General features: G+C 40.5%; 1 protein-coding gene across 4 annotated transcripts in view; it reads right to left on the bottom strand.

The window, feature by feature from the left end:
- The window catches only part of plxnb1b (plexin b1b), a 64,638-nt gene that overhangs the window by 14,757 nt on the left and 37,564 nt on the right, over positions 1 to 12,317 (bottom strand). For all 4 annotated transcript variants that reach the window (XM_011475201.4, XM_078947483.1, XM_011475203.4 and 1 more), the window contains exons 4-13: positions 11,162 to 11,344; positions 6,077 to 6,205; positions 5,780 to 5,880; positions 5,346 to 5,478; positions 5,111 to 5,267; positions 4,225 to 4,333; positions 3,899 to 4,007; positions 2,369 to 2,944; positions 528 to 662; positions 331 to 453 (exon numbers count right to left, since the gene is read on the bottom strand). In XM_011475201.4, coding sequence (XP_011473503.1) covers positions 331 to 453; positions 528 to 662; positions 2,369 to 2,944; positions 3,899 to 4,007; positions 4,225 to 4,333; positions 5,111 to 5,267; positions 5,346 to 5,478; positions 5,780 to 5,880; positions 6,077 to 6,205; positions 11,162 to 11,344 — 1,755 coding nt within the window. The remainder of the gene's footprint in view (positions 1 to 330; positions 454 to 527; positions 663 to 2,368; positions 2,945 to 3,898; positions 4,008 to 4,224; positions 4,334 to 5,110; positions 5,268 to 5,345; positions 5,479 to 5,779; positions 5,881 to 6,076; positions 6,206 to 11,161; positions 11,345 to 12,317) is intronic.

Genomic DNA, 12,317 nt, shown 5'->3' with positions numbered 1-12,317 from the left:
TATGCTGTGTCTGTGGTATGAGCAGCTCTCAAAATCGACATAAATCTCCAATCGAGAGCAGATCTTTGTTTTTTTTCTTAATGCTGGATTTATTTTTCTACAAAGGTTTGAGCTTTGAAAGTTCAAATAAGAGAGAAACGTGTAAAAATGTTCATATTTGTCTGAGAAAAGTGTAGAAAGTGTGTAGTGGGCCTTAAAACATTTCGGGTGAATAAACAAAAAGGAAAAGTGTGAGTGGAACCTCACAGAAACTCCAGTTTATCTGGTTTAAATTGGGGTTCAATGGTACCCTGGTGGACAGAGCCAGAACAACATGCCAGCTCCTCAAACCTTGTGCTGCTGACAGGTGATGAAGAAGCTGGAGGGATTCACGTAGTCGGCCTCAACAAAGGCGTCAACAACCACCGTCTGACCCTCAATGATCAGCACACACTCGTACTCCAGCATTGTGTCCTGAACACACACAAACATAAACATTTCTCACGTCTAAACACAGACAGGCGCATGGCTTAAAGGTCTGCACTTACCTGGTAGAGATGCAGATTGCGTGCCAGTAACGTGATCTTCTTCTCCACGTGAACAGGCAGCAGAGACGACCCCAGTACCTTTTCAACGCACGGACACGCTGAGGAGCCCCAGCTGATGAAGGAGCCTTCATCACCCTGAGGGGCAGCATGGGAATGTGAGAAACATTTATTTCGGTTATGTTAAACAAACAAACTTAAAAACATCAACATAAACATTGACACTGATCAATGTCAACATAAACATTGGGAAAAAAATAAAATAAAATAAAAAAATAGCATAAACATTGAACAAAATTAACCAAAAAAGGTGTTGGGTGAAGCCAAGGCTTATTTCCCCAACCCTGAATACAAACATCACATCTACCTACAAATTGTTAGAACCTTAAATCAGAAAAGGAAAAAAGAAGAGGAAAAAAACAAAACAAACACTTCTCAAAATGACCTCACAACCACCAAAGTCTCTCAGTCCAGAAGGTATTTTTGAAACATTTTAACTTTATACATTTTCTTAAAGTGAAGTTTGGATTTTGCATTTTTCAGTTCGTCTGATAATAAATTCCACGTGTTGACCCCCTGAACAAAAATACAATTCCTTAATGCATTAGTTCTGACCACTTTCTTTTTAAACATATCTTTACCTCGAAAATCATAATTATTAACTTTTATTTAGAACAAACTCAGTATTTTGGCAGGTACACATTGTTTTTTAACTTTAAACATAAAAATTCCAGTACTAAGATCAACTAAATCAAAAAAAATTTATTGCCCTTAATTTAGGAAATATTTGTTTTGTGGATTGATTGGATGAAGAGTGATTTACAATTCTAATTGCTTTTTTTGCAGAATAAAAATATGTTTTGTATTTGACTTGTAACTATGCCCCCAGATTTCTAAACAATAGGTCAAATAAGGAATTATGAGGGAACAATACAGAATATACAATGTAGCTGTGTTTAAAAAATATTTGACTTTATGTAGAATGGCTAATGATTTGGACAATTTAGAGAGAACATAAGTTATGTGTGGTTTCCATGATAATGTATGATTCAAAATTACTCCCAGAAATTTTATTTCATTTACTCTTTCAAGAACAACATCCTCAATTTTTAACTCAGAGATGTTTTCCCGTTTTCTATAGCCAAATATAATGTACTTGGTTTTATTTTTATTTAAAGACAGTTTGTTTGAATCGAACCAATCATCATCTTCATCTTACAAAACCTTTGTTCTGGTGCAGCTTCATCCTCTCCTCAATACTTTATCAAGTAGAAATTATCTGCCCTTTTTATTGAATAGCAGGATTCAAATTAATTAAAAAGGAACATCCCTGAAGACCACAACTTCAGATGGAAGTGACTCCTAAACTCTTTTTTAGCTTTAAACACACAGGGCGTTCACACTGCAGCATTTAGTCCCAGCAGTTCTTTTCAAGTTGTTGAGAAATGAAAGCCCTCCCTGTTAGATCTGAAATGTTACAGACAGATTTCACACAGAACAGATAAACATCTTTACATTAACTAACATTTTACCTGATGAACTGTGATCCCACTTTGAGAGATGAAGAAGTTTCAATAACAGACCACAAATAAATAAAGAGGAAAGACTCAGTCAAGCACAGAACAACATCTGAAAGCAAACATTGGAAGAGGAGGAGAAAGGAAGCCTGATGAAGCCAAGATGTTGTTTAGAGTTCAAAGGTGTTATCCATCAGGCAGAAACGGTTTCCCACAGGGGGCGGGACTTCCTGTTTGCCCAACAGCAGAATGGGAAAGTTCTGTGATTGGAGTCCACTGAAGCAAGGGCTGAAGAAGAATGACAGAAGAGGGCGGAGCTTAACTCACCGGGAGGAAAGTATCATCCGGGTCGTTCTGGTAGTCCAGTTCCAGTTCTGCTTCTAAGTCCACTGGCTGAGGGTAGGAGGGCAGTCCGGGGTCCACTTCCCCATCACCGGACAGTACGGTTGGGGCTAAAAACGTATCGTTTTCCGCTGGCCCTGCAGGCTCAGGGGGTGATGGGGTGAGGGGAGCCTCTTCCACAGAGCGGGTTGTCATTGGGAGGCTGGTGGAGGTGGCCCCCGGCATTGTAGTGGGGTCAACATCTCCACTCAGTCCGTCGCTGGGCCGAGCCACCTCTGTTGTTACCATCACGACACCGGGAGTGTCAGCAGGGCTGCTCTGAGTGACAACTACGAGTTCATCAGCGACAACAACACTGCCCCCTGTGATGACAGAGGGTGGTGCAGCTGTGACAGGTGGAGGAAGACTGGAGCGCCCGGGGGGCAGAGGAGGGGGCAGCGTGGTTAGCTCAGGGATGAAGGCTGTGGTGGGCACTGGTGGGCTTGTTGCTGTGGTGACAGGGCCTGTTGTTATGACTTTAGCGGGTTTGGCTGTGGGAGGAGGGGAGGTGGGGAGTTTGAACTGATGGAAACATAAAGGTGGTGGGGGGGAACAAGGGGAGAGGAAACAATAACTTAATAAAAAATAAAGCAAAATCGAGTTAAAATGATAAATCTATTTACTAAATGTATTTTTGGACAAACAAATTAATGATAAATTATAAAAAAGATGAAGTTAGACAAACAATAATGTTAAATAAAATAGTTGACCATCCTGATCATAAGGTCTGTTTTTTCTGCTCATTATGCTCAAGCCAGTGTTACAAGACTAAAGTGGCTAAATAAAATGCACCAAATGTATTCCTAAATGTGTAGCTTTTCTTGTGTCATCTCATTGCAAGTCTGTTGGATGACTATTATTTAACAAAAAAAGGATGGATGGGTTAAATGATGAATTTGACATAAGACAACAAAAAGCCAAACTGACAATGATCTACTTTCACTGCAAAGATTATAAATCTCAGTGATTATATTTGTCTATTTTTCGGTCAAAATCACCCTTTACACTAGATTTAAGGATAAATGACTGAACAGGTAATGTCTTAGAAACTTTGTAAAGAAAAAGATATTCAATACAAATACAATGTTGTATATCAAGTAAAAAAAGGTTAGTTTGATTCAAATGTAAACAAATGTAATGAGGTTTCCTTATGTAGTAAAAAGAACAAACAAACGACTGAGGGTTTTTTTTGGAGGAAGAACGTGAAGGAGCCTAAACTTTGGGGGAAGTGCATGTTTTCCAGGTTCAGGATGACGAGCTGAAGTGCCACGCTTCATTCCGGCGCAAAACGCCAAAAACAGCAAGTGTCCAGTTTGACTCCAGGGAGTTATTTATGAGGGAAATCTCTGCTGTGATCTTTGTCTCTAAAGCCTAGAGCTCAGGAACGTGTATGTATTGAACAAACACAGCATTTTAAGGAGAGAATGTGTTCAAAGGCCCGCAGATCCCACAGCGTCCTGTGATTCTGGGACTTACGTGTTGGTTGTAGATGATCACGCCCTCCCCACAGACAGACTTGTGTGTGCACGAGTGCTGGTGAACGCACCAGTTACAGCCCCATCTGCTCAAAACACATCTGTGACAACTAAACACACAGAAAAGAACACATACAAATGTGTCAGAGATGGAAACAACTGTTTTTCAAGAACATGAAACCTTTCACTGAAAAAGTGTAGGCTGTAAATCTGAAAGGAGGATGTTAGTAAAGACAAAAAACAAACCCATTAGGCATCATTGATTTGCTGGATACACCTGATCCAGGTAGTAGGACCAGGATAAAGAGTTACAGAGGAGAAACTCACGGTTGGCTTCCTGACAGCTGCTTCACAGCTGTGCAGTCGAAGAAGGTGAAGTCTTTCGCTGCGACGACAACGTCCCCAAACCGCAGAGACAAGGTAACGACAACAAAATCTGTAGACGAACGAGAACGAAGGTTGAGCCTGCAGGACGTCTACAGACAAACAAAGCAGGACGCCGATCACAACGGATTCCACAAAATAAAATTCCAAACGAAATTTTTCCATTGGAAACATTTTGTTCTTACGCATCTGATCCCAGCTGATCACAACCAACAATTAAAACGAATGGATAAAGCTGAACAACAAAGTTGCTCAGAAGTTCTTGAAGTTAGTAACTGAAAAACTTCAGCAACTTCAGTTTCCAGATTTAAAATCAAATAAATCAATTGTTCTTGATAAAACCTCGTCTTCACTGCAGCAACTCATTTGAAGTTTATGGTTACCAGTATTTGATTTTTATTTTCGATTTGATTTCAAAACCAAATTTTTTTCTGGAAAATACAAAATCAGTTAAACGATTTGGGAAATGTTCTTTTACCTTCCTCTGCATCTGTGAATAACAGTTTTAAAAACGGGAAAGTTGTGGAAGAATTATGAAGGCTTTGTTAACATGGAAATGCAACAACAGGTTCAAAACTAGGGTTCTGTCACTCAGCTGATCCAAGAAAATCCATCGGAACATAGGAACCGAGGTTTAGTAACCAGGTTCCCTTTGTGGAGTCACAAAATTGGAGACCTTCTCTTATTGCTTCAGTTTTTATCTCAATAAAGTTCATAGATCATGATATAAATGTGCGGGTGAAACAGATTCAAGGGCAAAATGGTCCTAATCCTGAAAACTGGTCCTAAACCCATTAGTTCCCGTTAGAACTGGGTTTAGTGGACTCACCTTGTCGCTGGGGCACTGAAGGGATCCTGCTGCTGTCAGGAGAGCGGCAGCTGATCCCGCGGTCTGTGAGGACGGCGGGACTCCTGACGTCCCGAAAGAAGCAGGAATACGATTCCCCCTTGTCTAACACGGGGAGTCCAGGAACAGACAGGAAGACCTGAGGACCAAAACGTGCTCCATCATCCTAATGCGCTTCTTTTCATTTCCAGTTTGTGCAGAAAAAGAGAGGACTCACCGGCCTGCTCTCCTCCCTGCTGACGTTGGATGGGTTTAAGTCGCTGATGTACAGACAGTGCTGCTCCATGTCGAAGCTCCACAGCCACTGACCTGGCTGACCCCCCCGACTGCACTGAGACTGGAGCGTACACCTGCAGCCAGACACCAGGAGTATAAACAAAACACTGATGCACTGGGGGATGATGGGATACATAAATGCAAGGAGATTACAGGAACTCTAACTTAAATTTCAGGGTTTTTTTGGTAAAATTTCTTGGATTGTGGAAATGAGACTTCTTCTGAACTTTCTGGTACAGTTTGAACTTTGTTAACTTATAAACTTTTACATCTGTAGTGAAAATGCAACCCAAATGTTTTTTATGTTAACTTAAACGAGAAACTCTGCTTTGAAGAGCCTCTGGCGGCGTCTTTGACAGAGTTGCGGTGCTTCACCTCGCCTCCAGGACACACCAGCCGCAGTACGGGTCGTGGGCCTGCAGGCAGGAGTTACAGTCGGGGTTCTGCTGGCACTCAGCCACCGGCCTCTTCTGCAACTGGAAGCAGGACAAAGCCTCGTGTTCAGTCATGCAAACTGTCCCCACTAAGCTCCCCAAATCTGATTACAAACAATAGATGGCCCACATTCCCCAGAGCAACAATGACAATGAAAAAATGAAAGTCCAAATAATCCTTCTGCCCTCATGGAACAAACACTAAGAATGATCTTTTCATTTGGATGGGGCTTGGTACCATGCTGTGCGTCATGATGAAGAGATGCTCTTCACTCTGGTCCAGGATCAGGTCTGAACTGATGGCTGCGTTCTTCTGCACAGACGTGACAGAGTACTCCTCCACCTCGCCGTGCGGCCCAAGGAACACCTGAGGAGATCCGCACAACACTGTCACAGATATGATCACATACAAAATAAACATTTTTGTCCTTCTCTTGGAGTCAATATGTTAAATGTATAGAGAAGATCTGAACTGTTTTATAAGGGATGAGGCAACAGCAAAAAAATATCAAAAACAAAAACGTGTTCATGAACTTTCTGGTATGATTTGAAAAACTGCACACAGAAAACACCCGGAGAATCCAAGAACACATTTCGTTTGGGCTTTTAAAGTAAATTTGACTTTTTTTGTTTGTTTGTTTTGGGTAGCAGTAATTGACAGCGGCCAAAAAAATGCAACGTAAAAACATAAAAAAAGAACATAATAAATAGTATTTAAAGACAAACAACCAAATTATATGGTAACAATGATGTTGATTCTCCCCAACCTGTCCTGGAATGAAAAAGGTTCTGCTGATGGGCATCAATCCAATCAGAAGATTACCAGAACTGAACTGGGGGATCTGAACGCAGCTTCTGCTTTGAACTGCAGCTGAACTCTAGATTGTTCTGGTTTTACCCACAAGCCTCAGCAGTTTCAGGACCATCAAGCTGATAAGCTGATCATCACTGGAGTTTATACTTTGTGAGGAGACATGTCAGAGCAACAATGTGTCTGGATTTCCCCAAAATCCAAGAAATAAAAACTGGAAAATCCAGTTTGAGTTCCTGGAAGAACAAATCCAGACAGGAATATTGGAAATCCTGGTTTGAAAGGAAAAATGTAAAACCGGAGCTGTTGGTGGACGAGTTTAGCTGCAGCAGCTGCTCCATGTCAGCCTGGAAACATAATTTGGAAAATCTCTGATGTATTTACTGTCAAACATCCCCATAAGCGCCACAGGAAACTGCTGTGCGCATAAACTCTGAGGATTTTGAACCAGAGGATTTTCTTATCTTGTGTCTCTGAAGCAGAAACTGCATCCACAGTCAGTGAGGGAAGAGTTTTCAGGCCGCAGAACCTTAAGCAAACTAAAACTGTCCGCATTCAAAACCACATCCTCTGCATTCCTTCCAGTTTCCACCAGCAGAGGGAGTAGATGCAGTAGTTGGAAACATTCAACAGTTAAAAAAAAACATAATTACTGTTTGCACTCTTCAGGATTGAACGTTTCCATGGAGATGTTTGAAGCAAACACAGGAAAGGACACGCTGAAGACATTTTTTTTAATGTGAAGGAGCAGAGAGGCGGGAAGATTTCTGCTGCGTCACAGTTCATGTCCAGCTGCTGCTGACAGGACGGATCGAGGAAATAACAAAGCTGGTTGTTTTGACTCGTGTGGTTTGGTGCTACCACGTCCTGGCCTTCACAGATCTGAGTGTGATGCAGACACACTGATGAAGGGAATCATCTAGGTACAGCACAGGTTTTCCTCCTGCATCCTTCCCGTCTTACAGCAGCTCCAGCATCAACGCGTTTATCATTTAAGACATTCCTGCTCTTGTGACATTTTTAAAAAGTTCTAAAAGATGGTTTGAACTTCAAATAGAACAAACTAGAAAGTTAATCTAAAATACATTTTTTAAATACTTTAGATTCTTCATTAAAAGCCAAAATTTTGATTTTAAATTTCTTTTATAACTTGATGACGATTTCAAGCAAACTTTTCCAACTAAAAAAGAGAAACTTTTCCGATACTTTCAGCACGTTCACTTTCTCATAACCATTTAGTTTAATCCAGTGATGTTTCCACATCATTGAAGATGATCAGGCTTTAAAAACGAGTAAAAAAAAAGCTGGAAATGTTCAAAGACAAACTTCAAAAGTATTTTGAGAGATTACAGGAGCTTTTAAAGGTTTTTGAGAAAGACTGAAATATTACAACAAAGTTCTCAAAGATCAGAGAAAAGTCAAAAACATGTAGGTCACAGTCATGGATGGATGATTAAACTCATTCCATGAGTGGAATCTTCACTTCACAGCATCACTGTCACTCAGTGATTACTGCAGAAGTCACAACTGCGACACAACAGGCTACACATAGAGGCAGCAGAGACGCACAACAGTTGAATGAAACTGCACATTAACAAAGTTGTGCTCTAAAACTGGCTGTTTTTGTAGTTTGTAGTTCTGCTCTAAAAGCACCAAGACTTCAATCTATGAAAGGAAAGCCAGAAAAAGAGTTTAAAAAAAGTTACTCTGGATTTATCTAGAGCACAGGTCTGCAACCTGAGGCTCCGGAGTCGTATGCAGAGTCTTTCATTTCTTGTTTCAGTTACTTAAGTTTTGTCATTTATGTTTACATCTCAGATAATTGAGCAAAATGATGGTAAAAGGTTCATTTTACTGTCAGACTGAGCTTAAAGCACATACAGGGTTTTTTTTTACTGGATTTTATACCATTGTTGTCATGTTTATATTCAATGGTAAAAGGAGATAAAAAGATGAAAGTGCACTAAAGTCATCTAAATAGAAAAGGTCATATGTGATTTCAAAGAAATCTGCTGCAATAAGAGGATCTTATTTGACACAGGGTGAATTTTATTTTGAAAGGCATATGCTGCTGTCACAACTTAAGTTAAAAATAGAATAAAAAACTGTTATCATTCAATTATTGAAGATATTTAGAAACGTAATAGCTTAATGTCCACAAAAACAAAGTGTATTTTTCCTAAAATTGTGCAGCGAAACGTTGAGGGTCTCGCTGGGTTTCGGTCTGTAAGAAACTGGACCAAATGGCTCTTTTTTTTTTTTAAAGTTGCAGACTTCTTCTCTAAAGGGATGGAGAGTGTCATTAGAGCAAAACCTGGTTTAACTTAAAAAAGGTTTCTGCTTCAAGGAACTGTTACAAATACTAGCTGACAACAGTGCAGAGAGCTGAGTATGTGCCGTTTAGAATGTTTCTTCACTATAAAATTGGTTCTGGTTGGAATCCCAGTGGAGTCTTTTCTGTCAATTTTGCCAATAATCCCTGTGTCAACATTATTGGTCACTCTTATTCATGGTCACTTAGATGTGAGTGTAAGGCCCAGCTAAGCAGTGGTGACCCTTCCAGCGTGTCTTCTAACCCTGAAGTAGCTGGCACGAGCTCCTGTGACTCTGCAGAGGACTAAGCAGAATGAGAAGATGGATGTACAAGTAAAAGCCAATCTTAGACACATTTTTACAGTTTTTAATGTTTTAGCAGCAGCAGGTGAGAAAAATGAAGCTCGAGGAAATAGGTTTTTATCCTAAAGACAACACAGAAGTTTGCATCTCAAAACCACCAACAGCTGTGTTTCCACAAACAGATCAACAATCCAACAAATTGATGGATTCTGAATTGTTGTAATTTAAAGTAAACTCCCGGCTTGTGGGTGGAGAGCGAGCCTCTGCTGAGCGTGCACGTCAGTGGTGACATCAGTGAGGGCTTCTCTGAGACCCACACTGATGCACAGCGCTGGGTGATGCAACTGCATGGTAACATGTAACTGTACTTCACTGTGCTGCAAAATGACACAAAGACGCAACTGTGAGCACCAGACCATCAGCAGAACGTCTGCCAGCACACTTAACACTGCGTAAAAATGTATAATTCAGAGAAATTTTTCAGAAAATATAGCATAAAAAGGTTAAAATAAAACAAAATAATGTTAGAAATAATACATGTAACAATTTTAATTAAATGCTGAAAAGGCAAAAAAGAAAAATCTCACTACTTAAATACTTAAAGAAAGTATAAACCATCTTAAGAAAAGCTGGATATTACTCAGAATTGATTGAAATACAATCATGCAGAAGAATGTTTATGTTAAGTACTTATTTATATAACCACCGTGAACAGACTGAAAGGGACGATTACTTAAGTAAATCTTAGTTTATTTAATCAAGTCTGTATAACAAAATGGTATCAGTAAACTGAAAGGAGACTAAAACCAGAATCTAGTGACAAAGCTTGACTCATGTCAAAGTCTGCAGAAGTCATTTGATCACAAAGAACACAAAGTTGTCCCATTTTTAGTTTTTTTCCTGCAAATCTACCAGAATTTACAAAACTGCCATCAGAAGGAACACTAACTCCAGAATGTTTTAGGATTTGGAGTCATGGCCTTACCACTGAAACGAGAATTTTAATGACCTACATTGATGTGAAGTTATCGACAGAGATGTTGTCATTTTCACTTACCGAAGCTGAAAACATACATGTGTGCACATTCCCCAAAACCCCTTTTCCAAATCTACACTTTGACATCTTCAGAAATGTCCAGTTAGGTTATGAGGAGTGAGTTTAAAAACTGAAATGCTGCATGAGAAGCAGCAGGCCTCAAATCATTCTTAAACTTAAAAGGGCCTATATCACACTATTTCAAGCCTTTCAGAGTCAGCTATATTCAAATATACGGTAATATATTACCTTTGGCACACTAAAGAACATATATTTTAGGAAATATGAGTTATCTTCGCAGCTCAGCTTCCTATCTGGAAGTAAGACGACTGGATCTCTCAAGCATCGTCTTTTGCTCCTTCTGGGTGCCGCCCCTTTTCATGAACATAGTGACACCCTCGCAGTGTGTCTGTGCTCTGCCCACAAAAACAAAACATCCAAACTCTTGCAAAGATGGAAGTGCCTATTGTGCATCTAAAAGGAAAATGTTTTGCTGATCACAGCTAGCTTCACAGATAAAGTGTGTGTGTGTGTGTGTGTGTGTGTGTGTGTGTGTGTGTTAGCCTGGGGGCGGTGCTGGCAGAGCAGACACTTCCTGGAAGGGGCTGTTCCTCACTTTAATACATATAAATGTGAGAAACCCCCTCGTCTTTGTGGATTGGGAGCAGCTGGGGCTGAGAGCGCAGGTTTTTAGAGGAATACTCATAAATGCATGAATGGATCAAAACACTGCTTTGGGGTTGTTTTGTGAGGATTCAACATTATAATACACTTAACGCCACAAAAAAGTTGATTTTGCATGATATAGACCCCTTGAACAACCTGCCCCTGCATACCCAGGGTCCCCATCACACTGGTACCTTGTGCAGATTTCCTTTGGAGTCTCCCAGGAAGGCGATGGTGTGTCCCGGCCTCACACTCACAGCCACAGCAGTGAGTTGGGCGGACGGGCTGTCCAGTATGGTCTCCACCTCTACTGCGACCCGACTGGCCATGGGGCTGGGGGTGTGGTCTGAACCGCAGGGGTACGCTTTCAACGTGTTCTGTAGTAAAACATCAGAACGAGAAGAGACTGAAGTTCTCACACGGAAAGTTTGATGGAGAGAAAAACATATCACCACAATCTAGTATGAGGAGCAGAGGTCTATGAGTGAAATACCGCTGAGGTCCAGAGACTTTAGAGCTGGACCACAGAAACCATTGCATGCGCCCAAAACAATGTCTCCTCTGAGAGAAGCTCACAGAAGCTGGAACACACCCATGACCTTGTAGAAGTTATAGATTATGGAAACCGTGACTCTGCCCCTCACAAAATGCAGACCAAAATAACGAGGCTCACACCAGGTTTCTACTGCAGAATGAAAACAGCCAATGAAGACTTCAACATTCAAAGCTAACAGGTATTGCAGTCAGCTGTCAGTTAGGGGAAACTTGGGGTCTTTCTCCCAAACCTCACAGCAGTTTTTAAACTGTACCTACTTCCATGTGACACAGGCTTTCCCTGAACTTTCTCCTCAACTGTCCTTTCTCCGTTAGCCTCGTTTAAATGGTTAATGAATGTGATCTGAGATAACATTGAACTTAAGACTAAATATACAATTTATTTGCCAATTGCTAATTAAATCTACAGCATCCTCTTGTCTGGATTTCCTTTTAGAACACAATTTTATAAACAATAAGATTTTGGTTTGTTTTCTTTGGGATTCGTGCAACTGATAGAAGAACCATGCGTCAGTCGAACTCTTCTTTCTGCCCATCAGGACGCTCACCTTTTAACATTGCTCAACTCAAAAACTGATTTGCATAGTTGGACCAATTAACGCTGGACCATAGGATGATTACATTTATTGTGTAGCAAGTGACCTAGAGGTCAATTAGTAAACTGTCTTGACTCCAGTTGGTTTCTTTCAAAAACCACCCACTAGTGAGAGTTTGGTCCCTTTGTATCAACTCCAAAACTCTGTTAGAAAGACTATAAACAAAAGTATAATAAGAAGCACATTTTTTTAAATGATT

The sequence above is a fragment of the Oryzias latipes genome, chromosome 5 (assembly GCF_053564925.1).
Source record: "Oryzias latipes strain Hd-rR chromosome 5, Olatipes_Hd-rR_3.1".
Lineage (NCBI taxonomy): Eukaryota > Metazoa > Chordata > Actinopteri > Beloniformes > Adrianichthyidae > Oryzias > Oryzias latipes.
This window is presented reverse-complemented; position numbering and strand designations above follow the sequence as displayed.